The sequence below is a fragment of the Mobula hypostoma genome, chromosome 29 (assembly GCF_963921235.1).
Source record: "Mobula hypostoma chromosome 29, sMobHyp1.1, whole genome shotgun sequence".
NCBI classification, from domain to species: domain Eukaryota; kingdom Metazoa; phylum Chordata; class Chondrichthyes; order Myliobatiformes; family Myliobatidae; genus Mobula; species Mobula hypostoma.
In genome coordinates this window covers 19,567,930-19,595,515 of record NC_086125.1, presented here as the reverse complement: position 1 = coordinate 19,595,515, position 27,586 = coordinate 19,567,930, and the positions used below count along the sequence as shown (strand labels likewise).

Sequence of the window (27,586 nt, the reverse complement as noted above, 5' to 3'; positions counted from 1 at the left end):
TTCAACTCAAGGGGTAGGATTAAAAATGTATGCATTGCCGTTGTTGGACAGAGTGCATTGCCGGGGGAGTAACAGGGAGGCTAATCCATTTTACTCATCCTTCGCTTCTCAGTGGGGCTTATACCTGATTATGAGAAATGCTTGGCTTTCCTGCAGCAAGTGTTGGAATCTCTCTGCTACCTATAAGGCACGGACCTAGACTTCTGAGGTTGAGGGAGTGGAACTGTTCCAGTGCAATGGCCTTTCCACATTAAAAACTCTCCTGCACTGGTGTCTTCATGCAGTTCATTACAGTAGACCGCACAAATCTAACCGTCATTACCAGATACAACGGACAATCATTGGTATAATGGCACTGGGTCAAAGGGCCGGTTTCCAGGTTGTGTGACGATAAATTGTTCAAAACGACAGGGGGAATGCTTCAGTGTCTGTCCCTGATGGAAGTTTTGGAACTGAATGTGCAGGAAGCATCTGTTTTGCAGAAGGGACGTTTTCTCCCACTCATCTGGGATCTGCTGATTGGAGGAGTTTGAGTGACCTCTCGGACTGAGGCAGCGAGTGTTTGTTTGCCCGCGGTTGGAAAGTTATTCACCAGCTCCCAATCCTAGGCTGACCCCTCTCCAAAACCAGCCGGGTCTGATGATGCAGCTCCAACCTGCTCTCGTGGTTTGGTAACTGCAGGGCCAGGCAGTCAGTAGCACAGCTGACGGAGCTGCTTCACCGCTCCAGCGAGCCAGGTTCAATCCTGCCCTCAGGGTTCAAGGTCAAGTTTGCACAGAGCATAAATGCCATGAATATCAGCTTTCTGCAGCAGCAGAGTACATTACTAACATGATAAACATAAGCAAATTAAGCTAAACTTAAATTAAGATAAATCACACATAACTTATGCAGCAAAATAAACATAACAACACCAGTGTAAGTTGAGAAAGAGAAAAGGAAATAAAGACCGAGGTGGAATTAAGGCTCAGCGGGGAAGATGACATTCAACTTTGAGGTGTGGGTTTTTAGGCTCCTGGTGACAGTATTGAGAAGAGGGGGCTGTCTGTGTGGAGTTTGATTGTTCTCCCTGTGACATTGTGGGCTTCCGCTGGGTGCTCCAGTTTCTGCAGAGCAGCACGGTAGCATAGTGGTTAGTGCAACGCTATTAGAGCACCAGCAATCCAGTGGATTCAGTTCCATGGCTGTCTGTAAGGAGTTTGCACGTTCTCCGCATGACTATGTTGGTTTTGCATCGGGTGCTCCAGTTTCCGTGGGCAGAGCGTTAGCGGAGCGATTAGCACAATGTTATTACAGCGCCAGCGACAGCGATTCCATTCAGCCGCTGTCTGTAAGGAGCTTGCATGTTCTCCCCGTGACCACGAGGGTTCCCTCTAAGTGCTGTGGTTTCCTTCCACATTCCAAAGACATGCGGGTTAGCGTTAGCGAGCTTCGGGCAAGCTATCTTGGTGCAGGAAGCTGGCCCAGCACAACACTCATTGATTTGATTTCATGCAAATGCCATGGTGACAAATAAAACTAATCTTTATCTTAACCATGTGGCCAAGTGGTCAAGGCATTGGACTAGCGATCTGAAGGTCATGAGTTCGAGCCCCAGCCAAGGCAACATGTTGTTTCCTTGAGCAAGGCACTTAATCACACATTGCTCTGTGACGACACCGGTGCCAAGCTGTATGGGTCCTAATGCCCTTCTCTTGGACAACATCGGTGTTGTGGAGAGGGGAGACTTGCAGCATGGGCAACTGCTGGTCTTCCATACAACCTTGCCCAGGCCTGCGCCCTGGAGAGTGAAGACTTTCCAGGCATAGAACCATGGTCTCACAAGATTAATGGATGCTTTTATTTTTATTTTTTATCTTTGTTCTCACATCCCAATTTGAAGCTGTTATAGAGTCAATGGGCTGAATGGCCTCCTTTTACATCATAAGATACAAAACTTCAGATTAATGGACACTCCACTGCCCTGGCATCGCACACTTGTTGTCTCAACTCCCGTGGGGTTACAGGGAAGCGAGCAGGGGATCTGATCTATGTAAAATACCTTAATAAAGCGGGGGGAGCAGGAGGAAAACTGGCGAATTTCTACTGGCTCATCTTCGTTGGTGTCGTCCTCATCGTAGGAATTCACATGGTGATATCGATCAGAGCGAGCTACGCAGATAGCGGTTAGAGAGGGAGAGAGAGAGAGAGAAAGAACGAGAGGTTAGAGGGAGAAGAGACAGGGTTAGAGAGGTAGGAGGAGAGGAGAGTGGGGGAGAGGAGACAGAAGGAAAGGGATAAAACGTACAAAACTCTTGGAAGAACTCAGCAGCTCAGGCAGCATCAATAAAGAGGAATTAAAAAGTCAGTGTTTCCGGCCAAGACCCTTCATCGGGACTGGAGTGGGAGAGGGAAAGTGGGGGGGGGGGGGTAGAGAGAGAGATGCAAAGCAGAGATAAAAAGGAGACAGGGAAGTAAGAAGAAACAGAAGAAGATCAGTGAGGGAAAGAAGATTGCATGACAGGATGGGGGAGGAAGAGGACAGAAAGATATTGAAAATACAAAGAAAGGAAAGAAGGGTATAGAGCTAAAAGGGATGGGAGAGTAGATTGACAGCTGGGGTGAAATCCTCCATTCTCCCACCAGCCCCACCCTGCCCAGTATTTCCCAGATTCTTTACGGCATCCTCCCCATCGTGCTCCAGCTCTTCCAGCTACCTCACAGGTGCTGGAGCTGTACTGAGAATGGTTATGGAAAAAAAATGTTCTGCTTGTAGGTGAAGTCACCCACACTCTAAATCTCTCCGAGCAGAACAGTGGCCCCCAGATCAGTGTTGCCAGGTATTAACAAAATCTCAAAACGTTTATATATTCCGGCCTCAGCATCCCTCCCTCCAGCTCCATCCCTGCCCTCCGCCCTTGGGAAAGATACTTGCTATCAAAGTAACTGGTGTCTTCCTCAGATTCCAGGTGCGGGATGAATTCAGCCTTCTGTCGCAACAAGCTATTCCAGTCCAGGTCTTTGAAGAAACTGTGTTGCTTCACCTCATAGGTGCCTCCTAGAGAGAGAGAGAGAACAGGGCTGTGATTAGGACAACACGGGATCAATTATTCCTGGTCTTTCGATTGGAGGCATGCAAACCACGCCCTTTATCTCGCTGACTCTCCAGGGAGATGCTTAGAGGGATGTAAAGGACCAAAAACTATGAGAGATGAGGTCACTCACCTTCAGCTCTGGCTCCATTTATAGGCATCCGTTAGTCTCGTGAGACCATGGATTTGCACCTTGGAGGGTTTCCAGGGCGCAGGCCTGGGCAAGGTTGTATGGAAGACAGGCAGTTGCCCATGCTGCAAGTCTCCCCTCTCCACACCATCGATGTTGTCCAAGGGAAGGGCACTAGGGCTGATTCAGCTTGGCATTGGTGTCGTCGCAGAGCAATGTGTGGTTAAGTGCCTAGCTCAAGGACACAACATGTTCCCTCGGCTGGGGCTCGAACTAGCAGCCTTCAGATCATAGACCAAAGCCTTAACCACTTGGCCACACGCTCCACCTGGCTCCATTACACAATTGTTAATCAAAATTACCAATGAAAGTAACTCAATGGATAAAGAAATACAATAGGGCGATTCCAGACAGCTGCAGCTATTATTTTAAACAAATATGTTATCTCTTTTATCCTACTGCTCAGCCTCCTTATACAGCTCTCTTAAAATGCTTTTTCTGAAACCTTTGAGCGATGCAGCTCAAGAACACATGTTGCATTTGTGGGTTCTCCTCATGACTATGAGGATTTCCTCTGGGTGCCCGTTTCCTAACACAGTCAAAGCCGTGCACGTTGGTTGGGTTAATTGGCCCAATAGTCAAGGGGGGGTGGTAAATTCTGGGATGATGGTTTGGAGTTGAAGGGAAGGCGGGAAGATTACAAAAATGCAATTAATCTAGGAGTAGCATGAATGAGCGGTTGATGGTCAGTGCAGAGTCGATGGATCGAAGGGCCTGTTTCTAATATAGGGAATAGGGTGTATATATGTTGGAGCTCAGCTTGATGTTCAGTAAGGTCAGAACCAAAACACCTGTGATGCACAGGCTAAAAAAAATAAACAAAACTCAAGGAACTTAGCAGGTCAGGAGGCATCCATGGAAGGTAATGGATAGCTGACCTTTCGGCCAAGACCCTTCATCAGTGCAGATGAGGAGTTCCAACCCAAAACTCTTGACTGTGCACTTCCCTCCATAGGTGCTGCCTGACCTGCAGAGATCCTTCTGCTCCAAGTTGCTCCAGATTCCAGAATCTGCAGTTTCCTGTGTCTCCATGGCATTCACCCTGGTCATCCCCTTGCTTTCCAGAGTGCACATGGTTGGTGGTCTGTACGATGTTTATCGCTAAAACAGATCATTTGCCCATCGTCACATTGTGGGTGTTTACTGTGCACCATGATAAAGCAGCACTTTCACCCCAGAGATACTTAATTTGTTTCCTTGCTAATCCCAGCAAGAAAATGAATCTCGGGTTTGTATGGTACATGGTGACATATATGTACTTTCATAATAAATTTATTTTTTACTTAATTGGGTGTAAAAAGCCTCGGGAGGTCCTGAGGTTGTGCAAGATGTGATAGAAGTCCAACTTCCTTCCTTCAAGAAATAAACCAAGATGGGGAATCTTGATATTTTTAAACTCTCGGAGGTTCGCTCCTTTTGCCATTTTCCTCCATTAGTAAAGTGCAAGGTTTATTTTAACAGAACAAGTGTCATCTCCAGGCCTCGTTGAGAATGTTAAAAATAGAATGTGTTAGTTCCCACTCATTTAATAGCCTTTAAATCTCAAGCACAGCAAGGAATAAACTTCACAAATGTAATAGTTTATTCCTCTACACTTTCTCTTTAGAATTCTCCAAATTGGGACTCTTTTTGCTTTTTAATTTACAGCGTGCTGTCTTGTACACTTTGAGCTCAATGGAGGAAAAGGGATTTCTAATTCTTGCCCTTGTATCTTGTGTCTCCTTTAATATCTTACTTGACATTCTTCCTCTTCAAAGCTCAAAGTACATACATGTCGCCATACACAACCCTGAGATTCATTTTCTTGTGGGCATACTCAATAAATCCATAATAGGATCAATGAAAGACTGCACCAAATTGGGCATTCAACTAGGTGCAAAAGACTCAAACTGTGCAAATACAAAAGGAAAGAAATAATAATAAAAAAAGCAATAAATATCAAAAACATGAGATGAAGAGTCCTTGAAAGTAAGTTCATAGGTTTGTCACAATCCTATGGACTGTGGTAACATTTCAATGATTAAGTGAATTTGAGTGAAGTTATCCCCTTTGGGTCAAGAGCTTGATGGTTGAGGGGTAATAACTGTTCCAGAACCTAGTGGTGTGAGTCCTGAGGCTCCTGTATCTTCCTGATGGCAGCAGCGAGAAGAGAGCATGTCCTGGGTGGTGGGGGTCCCTGATGATGGATGCTGCTTTCCGGTGACAAGGTTTCATGCAAACACGCTCAGTGGTTTTCTTTCCTTGCCCCCAGGCTCTTCACTGGCACAAGGCAGCTTATTCCTAGGCTGCCTGGTGGCTTTCTTAAGTTGGCTCCTCTAACTATTGTGATGGGTTTCCCCAGTGCAGTACACAAAGTTATGAGTAGCATAGACAGGGCCGACAGCAGTAAACTTTTCTCCAGAGGAAAGGTGTTGTTAATCAGTGAGCTTAGGCTTAAGAGTAAGGAGGTTTCAAGAAGATGCTGGGTGGAGTTTGAGGAGGTTTCACTAGATGCTGGGTGGAGTTTCAAGAAGGGTGGAGGTTTCAAGAAGATGCTGGGTGGAGTTTAAGGAGGTTTCACTAGATGCTGGGTGGAGGTTGGGCTGCCTAGAGGGGTGGCGGAGGGAGAGTGTGTCACATTTTAGCAGCATCTAGACGAGGACTTGAATCTACAGGGAAGAGTGGACTACAGACCAAGTGCTGATAAATGGTATCAGTAAAGGCGGATGCTTGATGGTTAGAAGAATCAGATTCAGATTCATTTATTTATCACATACACCACCTAGACTCTGGGCGTCCATTGTCACACGCCATGCCATTGACCTCTGGGTGTGGAGTAATGAGGAGACTAGTCTCCAGCCTGACCTCTAACTCCTCCACATCTCTGTCCCTTAACCCTAACCTGAACCCTTACTCTTCAACATCCCTGTCCCTGAAACCATCCCTCCAAACTTAAAAGACAACTAAATCTGAGCCATGACCTCGATAGAGACTGCAGCTCGACACCATCTTGACCAGAAGCAAGGAGCTGCCTCTATGCTGTAAGATTCTGTGGCTGTAAGAGCACTGCTTTACCCTCCAGCGGCAGACTACAACCCTGGTCCCATCAAACATTTCTCAGTTTACAGTTCTCCAAGATAAACAGTCATTTCCAGATAAATGACCCATTTATTCAATTAAAATACTGAATTGGTCACATCAGAATAATGCTTCCACCTCAATTGACATTAACATAATAATTAACAATCTGAGTTTCTCTATGCTTCATCTTATTTAAGGTAATCTCAGCAATTCAGTCTGAACAGACCCACTTAACAAAATCTATACTGTAACAAAAGTGATTAGATTTGAGAATTGTTCTGAATCCATCTATGAAATTTGGCAGTGGAAGAGCCGTGTTTAATGTGATCAGCTGGCAATTGTCAAATGTGTCATGTTTGAGGCCAGCCGATTAGGGAAGCGCGCAGAGAAAGCAAACAGCTGCAAGCCCGTAAATGGAAGCAACGATCCATCTGTCTGGGGTAAGACGTCGACAGACAGGCCAGAGCGAAAATTTTTAAAAGTGAAAATGCTGGGAACCTGAAATGAAAGCAGAACGTGCTGGGAAGATTCATATGCATTTTATTCACTTTAGTTCACTTCTGGGCTGTGACTGACATTTATGACCCTTCCTCAACTACTCATGAAAAGATGGTGGTGAGCTGTCTTCTGGAACAGTTGCATTCCTTCAGGTGAAGGTGCAAGATAGAAGGTAATTCAACAGCAGGTGACTTGAGGCTTGGCAGAGTCGGGTGAATAGGAGGATTTAACCGAGCTGTGAAACTCAGCTCAAACTTGTCATATATAACAGCGTAGGTTTTGACTCAGAATGCTGTTACTGAGAGGGACAGGATTTGCGAGGTAATTGGACAGAAAGCATTGGTGTCGGGTTTCAGAATCAGGTTTATTATGTCTGACTTACACTGAGTAGCTGCTCTATTAGGTACCTCATGTACCTAATGAAGTAGCCTCTCAGTGTATGTAGGCAGTCTTCTGCTGCTGTAGCCCATCCCCTTCAAGTTTTGACGTGTTGTGCATTCAGAGATGCTCTTCTGCACACCACTGTTGTAACACATGGTTATTTGAGTTATTGTCGCCTTCCTGCCAGCTTGAGCCAGTCTGGCCAATCTCCTCTGACCGCTCTCATTAATAAGGCATTTTCACTGGCAATCAGTGGCTTTATTTTGTTTCTTGCACCATTCTCTGTAAACTCTGGAGACTGCTGTGAATGAAAATCCCAGGAGATCAGCGGTTTCTGAGATACTCAAACCACCCGGTCTGGCACCAACAATCATTCCACGATCAAAGTCACTTAGATCACATTTCTTCCCCATTCTGATGTTTGGTCTGAACAACATCTGAACTTCTTGACCATGTCTGCATGCCTTTATGCATTGAGTTGCTGACTGACGGATTAGATATTTTCATTAACAAGTAGGTGTGTAGGTGTACCTAATAATTTGGCCACTGAGTGTATGTTGTAAAATGTGTTGTTTTATGGCAGTAGTTCAGTCCTTAAAGTTGTTGTAGTCGGGGATGGTAATGGGGACAAGCTTCCACTACCTATTAAATGCTCCCAATGGCATGTACCTCAAATAGTCTCTGACAACCAAGTCCAGCTGCTGGCCTACTAAGCTGGACAGAACCATTTCTACTGACAGAGAAGGGGCGAAGGCAGGTTACTGGCACCTTAGGACTAGTCACTTCCGGCAGACAGGGCTTGTCAGCTATGGCTGGCTGCTCATCTAGAAGGAAAACTCTGATCTCAAACCTCCGCTGCCTTGCGGCTATATCGCTCATGGGGCAGGCTTCGGGAATAAACCCCCAAGGGGAAAATCTGGAGCTGGAGTCCGTAAGAGAGTCCTACGTTGGGTTCAACGCTGACTGGCAACTCCTGCAATGCTGCTGGTACCAAACTGTATCGGTCTCTGCTGTTCCTTTGGGTTCCTCAGCTGCATGGTGAGGGGGAGCTTGCTACACAGGCAACAGCTCGCTCTCCATATTGTACCGCCCAGGTTTGCGTATCTAGACAGCTAGAACATAATATCCCTGGTCGATCCTGACCAACGGAGGTCTCACTTACTCATTCACATAAAATATTTAAATACATAAAAATGATGACACTGGTGCCAAGCTGTATGGGTCCTAATGCCCTTCCCTGGGACAGCATCGGAGAGGGGAGACTTGCAGCATGGGCAACTGCTGGTCTTCCATACAACCTTGCCCAGGCCTGCGCCCTGGAAACCTTCCAAGGCGCAAATCTATGGTCTCATGAGACTAACGGATGCCTATACATAAAATATATGATAAATTACAGTAAATAATCATTTGGAGGTGACTTTATTCATCCATAACATGCGGTATGATGGTACCAGAGAGCCAAGGGAGCTGGTGATGAGTTATACAACTTAACGTTTTCTTTATTTATTAAGCGATACATTGCAGAGTCAATGAGCCACACTGCCCAGCAACCCACCTACTTCACCTTAGCCTAGTCACAGGACAATCTACAATGACCAATTAACTTACTCGCCGGTACAGGTTTGGAATGTGGACTTTAACTGGAGTGCCCAGAGGAAACCCTTGCACTCACAGGAAGGACGTGCAAACTTCTTGTAGACTGCGTTGGAATTGTACTCTGAATTCAAATGTGGGAGTTCCTGAGCTTCTTAGCATGGAATTGGCCTGTCCCCTAAAACCCTCACTAATTTTTATAGATGCACCATAGAAAGCACAACCTGGTACAGATGTTGTCCTGTCCAAGACCGGAAGAAGCCGCAGGAGATTGTGAACACAGCCCAGCACATCACACAAACCAACCTTCCGTCCTTGGACTCACTTTACACCGCACGCTGTTGGAGCAGTGCTGCCAGGATAATCAAGGACACGACCCACCCAGCCAACACACTTTTCTTCCCTCTTCCCTCCGGGAGAAGGCTCAGGAGCTTTAACACTTGTACGGCCAGATTTGGGAACAGGTTCTTTCCAGCTGTGATAAGACCGTTGAACAGATCCTGACCCAGATCTGGGCCGTACCCTCCAAATATCCGGACCTGCCTCTCGGTTTTTTTGCACTACCTTACTTTCCATTTTTCTATTTTCTATTTATGATTTATAATTTAAATTTTTAATATTTACTACCGATTTGTACTACAGGGAGCGGGAAGCGCAGAATCAAATATCGCTGTGATGATTGTACGTTCTAGTATCAATTGTTTGGCGACAATAAAGTATAAAGCACGTTAAGGAGAACAAAGGGAGACAGGGAGACAGGTCTGAATTTATGTCCTGCCTGCAGTAAGGAGGAGACATAAGAGTCTGCAGATACTGGCATCTGTAGCAACAAACAATTTGCTGGAGGAACTCAGAAGGTTGAACAGCATCTGTGGGATATTTGGGGCTGTTAATATTTTGGGTTGAGACACTGAAGATGCCTTTCCTCCCACAGTTGCTGCTTGACCCACTCAGTTCCTCTAGTCAATTATTTGTTGCTATAGGAGAAGAGGGTTTGTTAATGATTTCAATTGTCAGCGTTACTCACACCAAGAAATCACAGTATGTGGCCCAGTTAGGAATAAGCTGAACAGCACCCCGTCTTTTTTTTTTAAAAAAAAAGTTACAAGTACAAAACTTCCAAAATGTCTTGATACTGAAGATCAGCGTGGATCATGTTGAATGGTGGAGCAGGCTCAAACGATTGGATGACCAACTACTTCCAGGCATCTGGGTTTCCAATCTCAGATCCAGAGGGTAACAACTGAGCAGGAGGCATATGGGAGAGAAAAGCTGAACATCCTAAATAAATGGTCCCACCAACAGACGAGGCTGCCTACCTGTTCCCAGGCGGTCCAGTGGGTTTGGCTGCAGGAGGCTGGAGATGAGGTTCTGGGCGTCAGCAGGGAGAGCCTCATCCCCCTCAGGCCACATGATGTCATCTGGAAACAGAAGATGGCTTTCAATACAAGGATCTGCAATCAGATAGACTCAGCCACCGATTGTCTTTAATTACAATCCCGTTAAATGTTTGTTAACTCTTTCGGCCAAATCTCAGACCACCATTTCTTGTTCGAACAATCTGTGTATGCTTGATACCCTATTAAACGCCTGACCTTTCTGAATGGCTCTGGTTTACACAAATACCAAGTTTATTGTACCTAACCTTCCGGGCTGCTGACTGGTGGTTCTATCTGGAACGAGTCTCTGACCCAGTCCAGGTGAAGGAGGGTGAATTCTGGAGCAACAAACAATCCACTGGAGGAGCTCAGTGGGTTGAGCAGCATCTGCAGGAGAAGGGACTGTCCACACTTTGGGCTGAAACCCTCCAGCAGGACGCAAAGGTTCTCGGATGGGGTGACTCTGGAGGTGGTGGAGGGATTAGGTAGGCAACGGATACTATGCTGAGTTGTGATCTTATGGCAGAGAAGATACTGGTGCATTTTTAAAAGAGGACAAGCCAGTTGCAAAGTTAATTTATATTACATATTTTAAATGTACCCTTTCTCCAAGATGGCTGGCATTGAAACCCTTATTCCGACATGTTGGTCCATAGCCTCCTCTGCTGTCACGATGAGGCCACACTCAGGTTGGAGGAACAACTTCTCAAATTCCATCTGGATGGCATAAATGTCACTTTCTCTAACTTCTGGTAATTCCTCCCCCTTTCTCCCTTCTTTTTCCACGTCCCATTCTGGCCACCCTCCCATCCCTTTTCTTCTCCTCACCTGCCCATCACCTCCCTCTGGTGCCCCTCCTCCTTCCCTTTCTCCCATGGTCTATTGTCCTCTTCTATCAGGTTCCTTCTTCTTCAGCCCTTCACCTCTTCCACCTCCAGCAGATTCATCCCCTCCCCACCCACTCACCTTCCTCCTAATCTGGTCTCGCGTATCACCTGCTCATTTGAACTCCTTCCCCACCCCGCAACTTCAGGCTTCTGCCCCCGTCCTTTCCAGACCTGATGAAGGTTCTCAAGCCTAAAACTTTCAAAGTGCATTTATTATCAAAACATGTATACAGAAAACAACTCTGAAATTCGTCCTCCCACAGGCAGCCTCAGAACAAAGAATTCCCCTCTATAGTTGATGCTTGACTTGCTGAGTTCCTCCAGCGGTTTCTGTACGCTGCTATTTCACTATTTGGAGTAGATGTGATGCACCCACCGAGGAAACAGGGCAGATGCAACACCTCTCCAAGGACTGTACTGTTAATCTTCTAGCAGGGTGAAGCTGCCTGACACCAGGGTGCACAGGACCAGTTTTCATGCGTTAGCTCCGCATCAATAATTGACAAGCTGCAGGGGTTTTGCCAGGGGTCCAGCACAAATTATCCACCACTGTTCCTGTATCAAAAAAGACCAAGGTAACATGCCCGAACGACTGGCGTCCTGTCGCACTCACCTCAATAATAATCAAATGCTTTGAGGGGCTGGTCAAGGATTACATCTGCATCCTGCTGCCACTCAAACTGGACCCCCTACAATTCGTCTACCGACACAACTGATTGACAGATGACACAATAGCCACTGCTCTACATACCATCCTCACACATCTGGAGAAGAAGGATGCTTATGTGAGAATGCTGTTCTTGGACCACAGTTCAGCATTCAACACCATAGTTCCATCCAGTCTCAACAGGAAGTTCAGAGACCTCGGCCTTGACCCTGCCTTGTGCAGCTGGATCCTGGACTTCCTGTCAGATTGCCAGTGGTAAGAGTGGGCTCCCTCACTTCCAACCCTCTGACTCTCAATACAGGAGCCCCTCAAGGCTGCGTACTGAGTCCCCTCCTTTACTCCCTGTATACCCATGACTGTATCGCCACCCATAGCTCCAATCCGCTAATTAAATTTGCCGGTGACACTACATTTATTGGCCTTATCTCAAACAATAATGAGGTGGCCTACAGGGAAGAAGTCATCTCTCTGACACAGTGGTGTCAGAAAACAACCTCTCCCTCAATGCCGCAAAAACAAAGGAGCTGGTTGTGGATTACAGGAGGAATAGAGACGGGCTAATCCCCATTGACATCAATGGATCTGGGGTTGAGAGGGTAAACAGCTTCAAGTTCCTCGGTATACACATCACCGAGGACCTCACATGGTCTATGCACACCAGCTGTGTGGTGAAAAAGGCACAAAAGCGCCTCTTTCACCTAAGATGGTTGAGGAAGTTTGGTATGGGCTCCAAAATTGTAAGAACTATCTACAGGAGCACAATTGTGATCATCCTGAGTGGCTGCATCACTGCCTGGTATGGGAACTGTACCTCCCTTAATCGCAGGACTCTGCAGAGAGTGGTGCGGACAGTCGAGCGCATCTGTAGTTGTGAACTTCCCATGATTCAGGACATTTACAAGGACCGATGTGTAAAAAGGGCCCATAGGATCATTGGGGACCCAAGTCATCCCAACCACAATCTATTCTAGCTGCTACCATCTGGGAAACGGTACCGCAGCATATAAACCAGGACCAACAGGCTCCAGGACAGCTTCTTCCACCAGGTCATCAGAGTGATGAACTCACACTGATTTGAGTGTACTTTATATTACATTAACTATTCTATTTATTATAAATTACTATGATTGCACATGGCACATTTAGATGGAGACGTAACATAAAGATTTTTACTCCTTGTATGTGAAGGATGTAAGAAATAAAGTCAATTCAATTCAGTTCAAAATTTAGAAAGATCTTCAACAAATTCACTTAAGATCAAACAAAACTTGATTTCAGAATCAGAATCAGGTTTAATATCACTGGCATATGTCATGAAATTTGTTGTTATGCAACAATACATTGCAGCAAATTAAATAAGTACTGCAAAAAGAGTAGTGAGGTAGTGTTCATGGGTTCAATATCCATTTAAATATCTGATGGCAGAGGAAAAGAAGCTGTTCTTGAATCATTGAGTGTGTGCCTTCAGGCTCCTGTACCTCCTCCCTGATGGTAGCGATGAGAAGAGAGCGTGTCCTGGGTGATGGGGGTCCTTAATGATGGATGCCACTTCTTTGAGGCATCGCTCCTTGAAGATGTCCTGGATGCTGAGGAGGCTGGTGCCCAAGATGGAACTGACTGAGTCTACAGCTCTCTGCAGCTTAGTCCAATCCTGTGCAATGCCTCATCCCCCATACCAGATGGTGATGCAGCCAGTTAGAATGCTCTCCGTGGTACATCTGTAGAAATTTGCTAGCCTTTGGTGGCATACCAAATCTCCTCATACTCCGAATGAAATATAGCCATTGGTGTGCTTTCTTCATACTTGCATCAACATCCAGGATAGATCTTCAGAAATAGCAGAAGTCTGGACTTCCTAAATTATGATGTAACTGGGGTCTTTGGTGACATATCAAATCTCCTCAAACTCCTGATGAAATATAGACTTTGTCTAAAGCACAACCATCAGGCTGCTGAACCAGCGAGGGTAATCTCACTCACTTCAAATCTGAACTGATTTCAAACCTACAGGCTCACTTTTCAAGAACTTTACAACTCATGTTCTCAGTATTATTTATTTATTTCCTATTTGCACTATTTGTCTTCTTTTTCATGTTGGTTCTCAGTCTTTGCTTGGTACAGCGTTTCATAAGTTCTGTTGTATTCCTTTGATTTTCCTGTGAATGCCTGAAGAAATTGAATTTCAAGGCAGAAAATGTATTTAGACAATAGATTTACTTTACACTTCAGTGAGCCTACATTGGCTTCCAACTCTCGGAAAGGCATCAGCGGAGATAATGACTTCATTACCAAGTTTTGCAGCTTCATTGGGAAGAACAGCCAGGATATTCTACCCTATCACAGTCCTTATGTTCTCCCCTTGTTCTGTCCTACTTGCCCCTCCCTCTGTGCTCATGCCTCAGCTCACTAACTTTTCCTATATAATTAGGAAAGGTGTTCCCATCTGGGGCCAGGAGGTACGGGGTTAAAAGTTTGTGCAAAAGATGAATAGGGGGATGTAAGGAAAGAATTGAGACAGATTATAACCTAAAACTCAGTATCCATTGGGGTACAAACAAAGAGAAAATCTGCAGATGATGGAAATCCCAGCAACACACACAAAATGCTAAAGGAACTCAGCAGGCCAGGCAGCATCTATGGAAAAGAGTACAGTCAATGCTTTGGGTTGAAACTTTTCGGCAGGACTGGGGGAGGAAAGCTGAGGAGATTTAAAAGGTGGGGAGAGGAGAGAGAGAAGCGCTAGATGATAGGTGAAACCTGGAGGAGGAGGGATGAAGTAAAGAGCTAGGAAGTTGATTGGTGAGATGGTAAACACCTCCGTCCGCCACAACAGACAGGATCTTCTAATAGCCACCCACTTCAACTCTGCTTCCCACTCCCATTCGGATATGTCCATACATGGCCTCCTCTACTGCCATGATGAGGCTAAACTTAGGTTGGAGGAACAACACCTCATATACCGTCTAGGTAGTCTCCAGCCCCTTGGTATGAACATAGAATTTTCCAACTTCCGGTAATTCCCTCCCCCTCCCTTCTCCTATCCCTATGTCACTCTGTCCCCTCACCCAGCTTCCTATCACCTCCCTCATGGTTCCGCCTCCTTCTACTGCCCATTGTTTTCCCCTATTCCTTCTTCACCTTTCCTGCCTATCCCCTCCCTGCTTCCCTTCCCCCACCCCTTTATCTTTCCCCTTACTGGTTTTTCACCTGGAACCTACCAGCCTTCTCCTTCCCACCCTCCCCTCACCTTCTTTATAGGGCCTCTGCCCCTTCCCTCTACAGTCCTGACGAAGGGTTCCGGCCCGAAACGTCTACCGATCTTTTCCACGGATGCTGCCCAACCTGCAGAGTTCCTCCAGCGTGTTGTGAGTGTTGATTGGTGAGATGAAGTGATTCCAATGCTACCCATTTAGGAATAGATAGTATATCCCGGTCAAGTAACCAAAATTTCATATGTCGAATATTAATAGCCCATTAATAGCCCTCTGTTCAGGGTTATACACTTGGTTCTATTTTAGGTTCATCTCTTCCTTTTGATTCGAAACGCCTTAAGCAGGTCTCTAACCCGATCGTTAAATATGCTTTGCGTATTTGGTTTCAATTCAGAAAATTTTTTGATCTTAATCAATTCGGGTTAGCGATTCCTATTTTAGGTAACATATTTTTTCCTCCCTCTTTTACGGATCGCGCTTTTCAAACTTGGAAGACTAAGGGTATTTTACGGTTTTTGGATTTATTTTTAGATGGTTCCCTTATGTCTTTTGAACAATTATCTAATAAATATAACCTATCAAGAATACATTTTTTTAGATATTTACAAGTTAGAAATTTTCTAAGTACTATACTTCCTTCCTTTCCAATGCTTCCTCCTATATATATTTTAGATTCGATAATTAACCTTAATCCATGTCAGAAAGGTGCATCGGCTATGATTTATAATATTATTATGAAACTCAGGAAAGCTCCATTTGATAAGATTAGGGTAGATTGGGAACAGGAATTGGGGCTTACCATTTCTGTGGATGATTGGGGGCAGATTTTACAATTAGTTAATACTTCTTCTATTTGTGCTAAACATTCCCTAATTCAATTTAAAGTGGTGCATAGAGCACATATGTCCAAAGATAAGTTAGCGCGTTTTTACTCGCATATTAATCCTTTCTGTGATAGATGTTCGGGGCAGATAGCCTCTTTAACTCATATGTTTTGGTCTTGCCCTACTTTGGAAACTTTTTGGAGAGATATTTTCAATATTATTTCTAAGGTATTAAATATAGATATCTCTCCTCACCCTATTACTGCTATCTTTGGACTACCTAAAATTTCTAGTAATCTTTCCCCTTCAGCCCGTAGAATGATTGCATTTCTTACTTTAATGGCGAAAAGATGTATTTTACAACATTGGAAAGAGCTTAATGCTCCAACTACCTTTTTTTGGTTTTCTCAGACGATTTTATGTTTGAATCTGGAGAAAATTAGAAGTAACCTTCATGATTCTTCATTTAAGTTTGAACAGATTTGGGGACCTTTTATTCGATATTTTCATTTAATGTAATATTTACCCTTCTTGTTTTTTTTTCACTGTTTTAATGGAGGTCGGGATTGAGGACGTGATTTTAAGTTTAACTCTGTTTGGTTTCAAGTTAGCCCATTGCTTTGCTTTGCTTTTAGTTAGTTGCACGGTGGGTTTTTTTTTGGGGTTTTTTTTTTCTTTTTTTCCATTGATATATATAAAATCTAGTATACTATTATGTTATTTTGGTTTCTTATGCTTAAATTACATTGTTTGTAGTATTTTCTTTTTGGTATTGTTATCTTTTGGAATTTTATTATACTTTAACATTGTATTAATGTTTATATGGCTTACCTTTTTTGTATACTTACTCAATAAAAAGATTTAAAAAGAAAGAAAGAAAGAGATGAAGTGAGAGGGAAAAGGGGATGGGAAATGGAGGGGTGGGTTTGGGGGGCATTACTGGAAGCTTGAGAAATTGATGTTCGTACCATCAGGTTGGAGGCTACCCAAACGGAATACAAGGTGTTGTTCCTCCAACCTAAGTGTGGCCTCATCATGACAGTGGAGGAGGCCATGGATGGACATATCAGAATGGGAATGGGAAATGGAATTAAAATGGGTGCCACTGGGAGATCAAGCTTGTTCTGGCGGACGCAGTGTAGATGGTCGGCGAAGCGGTCTCCCAATATATGTCGGGTCTCACCAATGTAAAGGAGGCTACACCGGGAGCACCGAACACAATGATCCCAACAGACTCACAGGTGAAGTGTCATCTAACCTGGAAGGACTGTTTAGGGCCCTGGATGGTAGTGAGGGAGGAGGTGTAGGGGTAGGTGTAGCATTTGTTCCGCTTGCAAGGATAAGTGCCAGGAGGGAGGGACAAATGGACAAGGGAGTCAGGTAGGGAGTGATCCCTGTGGAAAGCAGAAAGTGGGGGGGGGTGGGGGAGGGAAAGATGTGCTTGGTGGTGGGATCTCGGAAGTGGCGGAAGTTTCGGAGGATTATGTGCTGAATGTGGATCCTGGTGGGGTGGTAGGTGAGGACAAGAGGAACCCTATCCCCTGGGGTGGCGGAAACAGTGAATCAGGGCCCTCAAAATGGATTTGGAAAGATATTTAACAAGAGAATAATCTGCAGAGCTGTAAGGTAAAAGGGTTTGTTGGAGTGGGGAAGACTGATGGAATTGCTCAACTAGGAACTGTTGGACTGAATGGCTTCATTTTGTGATATACTAATTCTTCAGTTTGAATGAATAATGGGCAACTTGAATCTCTGATGTAAAATTTGCAGTCAGTGACAAAACAATGTTGCTCCCCTTGGACAAATACCCAAAGATCTGGTGATTTCACTGTTTACTACTTTTAGACCCAGCACCAGTGATGTCATCAAGCTAGCTGAACAACCAATCACATTAATGTCACAGACAGGAAGCAAGGAAGTTTTTTAAATTGACTTTTGGGTACATCACGCAAAATGCAAAACAAAGACTGGAGCTAAGGGAGCTGAAATATCATAAATAAACTTACATGTATTTTAATTGGATATTTTCAATTAAAAATAATTAAATTAGACACACCAAATTATTTTTTTAAAGGTCACATAATTTTCTAAGCAGTTTTTATGGTTTACTGCATCATTATAACTAACTTGGACTTCATATGAATATACATAAGGTTTTCACAATAATTTACAGTAAATTATTGCTTGTAAATTATCTGATTCACCACAATTAGAGTGTACTTCTTGGACATGCAGATTGGTAGGTTAATTAGCTGCTGTAAATTGCCCCAAGTGTGTAGACGAGGAAGATGATGAAAAAGTAAGGACAATATAAGAAGTAGATTAATTGGGTAGCGGGGCGGGGTAGAGATACTATACGTCTCTACATAAGAAGGTGAAAGGTGCTCCTTCCCTCCACTAGCCTGCAGGTCACCCCTGGGCCAGGTGTAGCACCACACCCCTCCCCACCCCCCGATCAAGGTCACGTGAAGCCGTGGGAGCAGGTGGTGGATGGTCATATGAGCAGCTGGTGCATATCACAAGGACCTGGTTTTGCAATCACTGACACCAGGCAGACAATCCCTTAAGTGTATTGATAATGGCTGGGGTCATCCGTCTTGTAAAGACACTGCACAGAAGAAGGCATTGGAAAATCACTTCCGTAGAAAAATTTGCCAAGAACAATTATGGACCATGATTGCTTACATCATATAACCATATAACATAACAATTACAGCATGGAAACAGGCCATCTTGGCCCTCCTAGTCCGTGCCGAACTCTTACTCTCACATCATATGGCACATAATAAACGAACGATTTGTAGAATTGTTGTAAATGGACCATCAATGGTCTGCACAGACTTGCTGGGCGGCAGGACACATTTCTGTCCTGTATTTTCCTACTGCTCTATGACTTCAGTGTGGGTGCACTGAAGAAGGTGACAAACCCACATACTCTAAAAGTGTAGGTGATTGTTGGGGTTAACCTTGGCATTTATTGTATGGTGGGCACCAGCTGGAGGTGGGAAGGAGGGTCCAACACTTCTTACCCAACTCCCTCGCCATCTTAGCCAGACATGTAAGGTAGTCCAGCTTACCAGTGCCCACACCAATGGTGCCTCAGGGGGCTGGTTAGACCAAAAGGGGAATTACTCCTCATTTATTTGCCAAATTAACAAACCCAGGGATTAATATAGTATCACACCCAAATGCAGTCTTGTCTGCTGAGCTACGTTTTAATCATCTAACACAGAATGAAACATTCAAATAAATAAATTTTCTTTAACTAGGGCCTAATTACTAGAAGGTCCTATTAATCATTAGGACCTTACCAGGGCCTAGTCACTAATCAGAATCAGAATCAAAATCTCTAGCATACGTCACGAAATTTATTAACTTTGTAGCAGCAACACAATGCCATACATGAATTATAGAAAAAATGAATTACAGTATGAATATATATATATTAAATAATTAAATTAAATAAGTAGTACACAAAAAGCATTGAGGTACAATGTCCATTCAGAAATCAGATGGCAAAGGGGAAGAAGCTGTTCCTGAAACACTGAGTATATGCCTTCAGGCTTCTGTACCTCCTTCCTGACAGTAGCAAAGAGAACAGAGCATGTCTTGGGCGGTGGTGGTCTTTAATGATGGACGCTGCCTTTTTGAGGTACCGCTCCTTGAAGATGTCCTGGATACCATGGCGGCTGTGCCCAGAATGGAGCTGACTAATTTTACAATTTTCTGCAGCCTACTTCAACCCTGTGGAGTAGCTACTCTCCATGGTATATCTGAGTAAATTTGCAAGTGTTTTTGGTGACATACCAAATCCCCACAAACTCCTAATGAATATAGCCACTGTTTTTCTTTCTTTGTAGCTGCATTGATGTGCTGGGTCCAGGTTGGGTCCTCAGAGATACTGACACCCAGGAACTTGAAATTGCTCACTCTCTCCACTTCTGATCCCTCAATGAAGACTGGTGTGTGTTCCCACATCTTACCCTCTCTGAAGTCCTCAATTAGTTGTTTGGTCTTACTGACGGTGAGTGCAGGGTTGTTGCTATGACACCACATAACTAGCTGGTATGTCTCGCCTCTGTATGCTTTCTCATCACCATCTGAGGTTCTGCCAATGATGGTAACACCCTGTCTGTACTCACTGGAGCTTAGAGGGTGGGAATCTCATTGAAACTTATTGAATATTGAAAGACCGAGATAGAGTGGATGTGGAGAGGATTTTTCCTATAATGGGGGAACCTAGGACCAGAGAGCATAGTCTCAAAAAAGAAGAAAGCCCCTTTCAGATAAAGATAAGGAGGAGGAATTTCTTGAGCCAGAGGTTGGTGAATCTATGGAATTCATTGCGACAGAAGTCTGTGGAAGCCAAGTCACCAGTATATTTAAAGCAGAGGTTAATAGTTTCCTGATTAGTAAAGGCATCAAAGGTTATGGGGAGAATGCAGGAGAATGGAGTTGAGAAGGAAAATAGGTCAGACATGATGGAATGGCGAAGCAGACTTAATGGGCTGAATGGCCTAATTCTGTTCCTATGTCTTACGGTCTAAGGTCTAATCCCTGATCCAGTGAATTTCAACAGTTGGTCATCCATTAACTAGAAGGGTAGTCATCGAATAAGCTGGAACAGACAGAGCTTTTCACAGGAGGAACCTTTCACCGGAAGGGCCTGTGAATTTGTGGAATCATGCATTATGTTCATTCAACTTAAGACAGGAACGTACAAATGATTTTTTTCCCCTTCTGCTTTTGTGAGCCACAGAAGCTAACTCTAAAATTCAGGGGGAGTATTCCATCAAACTCATACACATGGTAAGAACTGGGGATGAAATACACTCAGCGACCTTGTTACTGGGTACACCCCGGACTCTGGTGTGGTCTCTGCTGCTGCTGTACCCATCCACTTCAAGGTTCGACGTGCTGTGCATTCAGAGATGCTCTTCTGCGCACCACTGTTATAATGTGTGGTTAATAGAACGTAGAACATAGAATAAGTACAGCACAGTACAGGCCCTTCGGCCCACAATGTTGTGTCGACCCTCAAACCCTGCCTCCCATATAACCCCCCCACCTTACATTCCTCCATATACCTGTCTAGTAGTCTCTTAAACTTCACTAGTGTATCTGCCTCCACCACTGACTCAGGCAGTACATTCCACGCATCAACCACTCTCTGAGTAAAAAACCTTCCTCTAATATCCCCCTTGAACTTCCCACCCCTTACTTTAAAGCCATGTCCTCTTGTATTGAGCAGTGGTGCTCTGGGGAAGAGGCGCTGGCTATCCACTCTATCTATTCCTCTTAATATCTTGTACACCTCTATCATGTCTCCTCTTATCCTCCTCCTCTCCAAAGAGTAAAGCCCTAGCTCTCTTAATCTCTGATCATAATCCATACTCTCTAAACCAGGCAGCATCCTGGTAAATCTCCTCTGTACCCTTTCCAATGCTTCCACATCCTTCCTATAGTGAGGCGACCAGAACTGGACACAGTCCTCCAAGTGTGGCCTAACCAGAGTTTTATAGAGCTGCATCATTACATCGCGACTCTTAAACTCTATCCCTTGACTTATGAAAGCTAACACCCCATAAGCTTTCTTAAGTATCCGATCCACCTGTGAGGCAACTTTCAGGGAGCTGTGAACATGTACCCCGAGATCCCTCTGCTCCTCCACACTACCAAGTTTCCTGTCTTTGTACTCTGTACTCTGTACTTCGTATTCTGCCTTGGAGTTTGTCCTTCCAAAGTGTACCACCACACACTTCTCCGGGTTGAACTCCATCTGCCACTTCTCAGCCCACTTCTGTATCCTATCAATGTCTCTCTGCAATCTTTGACAATCCTCTACACTATCTACAACACCACCAATCTTTGTGTCGTCTTCCATCTTGCCAACCCAACCCTTCTACCCCCACATCCAGGTCGTTAATAAAAATCACGAAAAGTAGAGGTCCCAGAACAGATCCTTGTGGGACACCACTAGTCACAATCCTCCAATCTGAATGTACTCCCTCCACCACCACCCTCTGCCTTCTGCAGGCAAGCCAATTCTGAATCCACCTGGCCAAACTTCCCTGGATCCCATACCTTCTGACTTTCTGAATAAGCCTACCGTGTGGAACCTTGTCAAATGCTATTTTCAGCTTCCTGTCAGCTTGAACCAGTCAGGTCATTCTCCTCTGACCTCTACGCATTAACAAGGCGTTCTTGCCTGCAGAACTGCCTCTCACTGGATGCTTTATTGTTTTTCACACCATTCTCTATAAAATCCAGAAGCTGCTGTGTGTGAAAATCCCAGATCAGCAGTTTCTCAGATATTCACACCACCTCATCTGGCACCAACAATCATTCCACCACTCGAAGTCGCTTTGATCACATTTCTTCCCTGTTCTGGTTTGGTTTGAATACCTGAATCTTTTGACCACACCTGCATGCTTTTATGCATTGAGGTGCTGCCACACGATAAGCTGATTAGATATTTGCATTAACGAGCAGGTGTACAGGAGTACCTAATAAAGTGGCCACTGAGTGTATGTTCGCTTTTGCTGTTGGGATTTGTTCATGAATGATCCATTCACACAAAAATAATTCATCTAGTCCTAGCTTATAAATCTTCAAATGAACAAAATTAGGAGAGAGTTGATGATAATTAGTTGGCCAGTGTTCCTTGGTCTATTCTTCGCTCACATTCGTTAACAGGTTCCAAAAGTAAGCAAATTCAGGATCACAAACTCACCACTGATGACTTGGCCAAAGAGCTCCTCGGGGGTGTCACCAAAAAAGGGCACACAGCCCACCAGGAATTCGTACAGGATGATGCCCATTGCCCACCAGTCAACTGGCTTCCCGTAGCCCTGGCGAAGGATGACCTCAGGGGCAATGTACTCAGGGGTTCCACACACCTGCAATGGAAGTAACAAGGTCAGTAGGTCCTGAGCAAACCCCACTGCATTCCTTGACAACCCCAACTCATCCGTGGGTCCCACACTCTGGAATTCATTCCCTAGTTCCATGATCAGCCTTACCAGAGACTCTCACATCCCACAAAGAGAATCATTAAAAACAGTAAAAACTAGTGGCTAATAGAACACCAATATATTTTTTATGAACTCCAGTACCTGATAGAAAATCCAGAATTGAATACCATGACTATGCAAGATAGAAACATAGAAAACTTACAGCACGATACAGGTGCTTTGGCCCACAATGCGGTGCCGAACATGTACTTACCTTAGAAATTATCTAGGGTTACCCATAGCACTCTATTTTTCTAAGCTCCATGTACCTGTCCAGGAGTCTCTTAAAAGACCCTATCGTATCCGCCTCCACCACTGTTGCCAGCAGCCCATTCCACGCACTCACCACTCTCTGCGTAAAAAAACTTACCCCTGACATCTCCTCTGTACCTACTTCCAAGCACCTTAAAACTGTGCCCTCTTGTGCTAGCCACTTCAGCCCTGGGAAAAAGCCTCTGACTATCCACACGATCAATGCCTCTCATCATCTTATACACCTCTGTCAGGTCACCTCTCATCCTCCGTCGCTCCAAGGAGAAAAAGCCGAGTTCACTCAACCTGTTTTCATAAGGTATACTCCCCAATCCAGGCATTATCCTTGTAAATCTCCTCTGCACTCTTTCTATGGCTTCCACATCCTTCCTGAAGTGAGGCGACCAGAACTGAACACAGTACTCAAAGTGCGATCTGACCAGGGTCCTATATAGCTGCAACATTACCTCTCGGCTCCTAAATTCAATCCCATGATTGATGAAGGCCAGTGCACCGTATGCCTTCCCAACCACAGAGTCAACCTGCGTAGCAGCTTTGAGTGTCCTATGGACTCGGACCCCAAGATCCCTCTGATCCTCCACACTGCCAAGAGACTTACCATTAACGCTATATTCTGCCATCATATTTGACCTACCAAAATGAACCACCTCACACTTATCTGGGTTGAACTCCATCTGCCACTTTTCAGCCCAGTTTTGCATCCTATTAATGTCCTGCTGTAACCTCTGTCAGCCCTCCACATTATCCACAACACACCCACCCTTTGTGTCATCAGCAAATTTACTAACCCATCCTCCACTTCCTCATCCAGGTCATTTATAAAACTCACGAAGAGTAGGGGTCCCAGAACAGACCCCTGAGGCATACCACTGGTCACCGACCTCCATGCAGAATATGAACCGTCTATAACCACTCTTTGCTTTCTGTGGGCAAGCCAGTTCTGAATCCACAAAGCAATGGCCCCTTGGATCCCATGCCTCTTTATTTTCTCAATAAGCCTTGCATGGAGTACCTTATCAAATGCCTTGCTGAAATCCATATACACTACATCTACTGCTCTCCCTTCATCAATGTGTTTAGTCACATCCTCAAAAAATTCAATCAGTCTTGTAAGGCACGACCTGCCTTTGACAAAGCCATGCTGACTATTCCTAATCATATGCAAACAACAGGAATTCTGCAGATGTTGGAAATTCAAAGCAACACACATCAAAGTTGCTGGTGAACGCAGCAGGCCAAGCAGCATCTGTAGGAAGAGGTGCAGTCGACGTTTCAGGCCGAGACCCTTCGTCAAGACTAACTGAAGGCAGAGTGAGTAAGGGATTTGAAAGTTGGAGGGGGAGGGGAAGATCCAAAATAATAGGAGAAGACAGGAGGGGGAGGGATAGAGCCAAGAGCTGGACAGGTGATAGGAAAAAGGGGATACGAGAGGATCATGGGACAGGAGGTCCGGGAAGAAAGACGGGGGGGGAGGACCCAGAGGATGGGCAAGAGGTATATTCAGAGGGACAGAGGGAGAAAAAGGAGAGTGAGAGAAAGAATGTGTGCATAAAAATGAGTAACAGATGGGGTACAAGGGGGAGGTGGGGCCTTAGCGGAAGTTAGAGAAGTCGATGTTCATGCCATCAGGTTGGAGGCTACCCAGACGGAATATAAGGTGTTGTTCCTCCAACCTGAGTGTGGCTTCATCTTTACAGTAGAGGAGGCCGTGGATAGACATGTCAGAATGGGAATGGGATGTGGAATTAAAATGTGTGGCCACTGGGAGATCCTGCTTTCTCTGGCGGACAGAGCGTAGATGTTCAGCAAGGCGGTCTCCCAATCTGCGTCGGGTCTCGCCAATATATAAAAGGCCACATCGGGAGCACCGGATGCAGAACTCCATGCAAATATCCCCAGAACATTTACCACATTTCTTCCGTACATTTCCCTGAGAACATCTGTTCCCATTTTATGCTTCCAAGTTCCTGCCTGATAGCCTCATATTTCCCCTTACTCCAATTAAACACTTTCCTAACTTGTCTGTTTCTATCCCTCGCCAATGCTATGGTAAGGAAGATAGAATTGTGATCACTATCTCCAAAATGCTCTCCCACTGAGAGATCTGACACCTGACCAGGTTCATTTCCCAATACCAGATCAAGAATAGCCTCTCCTCTTGTAGGCTTATCTACATATTGTGTCAAGAAACCTTCCTGAACACACCTAACAAACTCCACCCCATCTAAATCCCTCGCTCTAGGGAGATGCCAATTGATATTTGGGAAATTAAAATCTTCCACAACATCCCCGTTATTATTACACCTTTCCAGAATCTGTCTCTCTATCTGCTCCTCAAAGTCTCTTTTACTATTGGTGGCCTATAAAAAACCCCCAGTAGAGTTAGTGACTCCTTCTTGTTCCTAACTTCCACCCACAGAGACTCCGTAGTCAATCCCTCCATGACTTCCTCCTTTTCTGCAGCCGTGACACTATCTCTGATCAACAGTGCCATGCCCCCACCTCTTTTGCCTCCTTCCCTGGCCTTTTTGAAACATCTAAAGTCTGGCACTGGAAGTAACCATTCCTGCCCCTGAGCCATCCAAGTCTGTGTAATGGCCACAACATCATAGCTCCAAGTACTGATCATCTGCTTTGTTCATAATACTCCTTGCATTAAAATAGACACATCTCAAACCATCAGTCTGAGCGCATCCCTTCCCTATCACCTGCCTATCCTCCCTCTCGCACCGTCTCTAAGCTTTCTCTATTTGTGAGCCAACTGCCTCTTCCTCCGTCTCATCAGTTTGGTTCCCAACCCTCAGCATTTCTAGTTTAAACTCTCCCCTATAGCCTTAGCAAACCTCCCCGCCAGGATATTGGTCTCCCTGGGATTCAAGTGCAACCCATCCTTTTTGTACAGGTCACACCTGTCCCAAAAGAGGTCCCAACGATCCAGAAATCTGAATCCTTGCCCCCTGCTCCAATCCCTCAGCCACGCATTTATCCTCCACCTCATTCTATTCCTATACTCAGTCACGTGGCACAGGTAGTAATCCAGAGGTTACAACCTTTGTGGTCCTGCTTCTCAACTTCCTTCCTAATTCCCTGTAGCTGTGCAGAAGTGTGTAGGTAATGCACTTGCAGAGCTCTGGTGTAATTAACTAACTAATTGCACTGGGGCTGTTTTCCATGACCTCATTTTCTAAACTTAACGTCTCAATAGTAAATAACCACTTCACCATCACATTACTCCCATTTTCCAATGGAAACATCAAAATCAAAACTGCATATTGTTGGATTAGGGTGTTGAACTGTTTTTTTTTTGTAGTTTAACTTTCTTACGCTTGATTATATAATGACCTGCAAGTGTATCATTGTTCAATAGATTTTCAGTAATAGTAGTGTAGCTGGTGTATTTTTCTAGAAGTTACTCTGCAGCCTGTGCCATGCCACTGAACTTGACTAGTTCTCTTTATCACTGGATTGTGTCTTCCTCTCTAGTCTGAATATGAAATGACCAGTTCCTTTCCTTTCTCTGTTTGTTCTTTGTTCTTGTGACATCCAGGAACTAACAAGTTCTATGCCTTGTTCTTGACTTCCGAAGCACCTCTGGATTAATGTCACCAGATCCAAAAGTACTCCTTGAGAGATGACCAGCAGCATTGCTGGGGCACCACAGAGCTTCACAAGCACTGGTTTAGTGCATTAGCTAGGAGTTGATATTCAGATGGCATTGAAGTCGTAACTATAAAATGCTTGCTTGACAAAACTAAGTGCAAGAAATTTAAGGATTGAAACTCAGGAGCTTTAAAGCCTCAACATCACATCTCTGCTCTTGTATTCTCAACCTCTTGTAACTGAAAGGGATAAATAAGATGGAGGCAGGAAAGTTGTTTCTATACTTCTAAAAGTTTAAGGGCAAAAGTTTAGGGGTAACATGAGGGGGAACTTCTTTACTCAGAGAGTGGTAGCTGTGTGGAACGAGCTTCCAGCAGAAGTGGTTCAGGCCAGTTCGATGTTGTCATTTAAAGTTAAATTGGATAGCTATATGGACAGGAAAGGAATGGAGGGTTACGGGCTGAGTGCAGGTCAGTGGGACTAGGTAAGAGTAGGAGTTTGGCACGGATTAGAAGGGCCGAGATGGCCTGTTTCCGTGCTGTAATTGTTATATGCTTATATGGTTATTACATCAGTGCTTTTCTTACCACAGAATTCCCAGACTTGCCAATGTTCTTTTGACGTGCTACCATATTTAACATGGGAAATGTGGCAATAAATGAACATAGTACATGGCGATGCGATGAACTAGGGTGGTAGAGTAGTGTAGGGGATGGCACAGCACTGTAACAGTATTACAGTGCCAATGGCTCAGTTTCAATTCCACCACAAATTCGGCACGGACACTGAGGGGCAAAGGACCTGTTTTGTGCTGTATTCCTCTACATAATACAGCTCTGGAGATTATAGGCAGAAATATAGACAAATTTGGGGTGATTTAATCCAAGTTGATTGAAAAGGAATCCTACAGGAGGCTGAACTGAACCACGTCTGATATT

The 27,586-nt window shown here is 44.7% G+C and overlaps 1 protein-coding gene across 3 annotated transcripts in view; it reads right to left on the bottom strand.

The window, feature by feature from the left end:
• LOC134339433 (microtubule-associated serine/threonine-protein kinase 1-like) overlaps positions 1–27,586 on the bottom strand; it is a 347,798-nt gene that overhangs the window by 54,557 nt on the left and 265,655 nt on the right. For all 3 annotated transcript variants that reach the window (XM_063035933.1, XM_063035932.1, XM_063035931.1), the window contains 4 exons: positions 22,496–22,661; positions 10,113–10,214; positions 2,915–3,037; positions 2,042–2,151 (listed from right to left, as the gene is read on the bottom strand). In XM_063035933.1, coding sequence (XP_062892003.1) covers positions 2,042–2,151; positions 2,915–3,037; positions 10,113–10,214; positions 22,496–22,661 — 501 coding nt within the window. The remainder of the gene's footprint in view (positions 1–2,041; positions 2,152–2,914; positions 3,038–10,112; positions 10,215–22,495; positions 22,662–27,586) is intronic.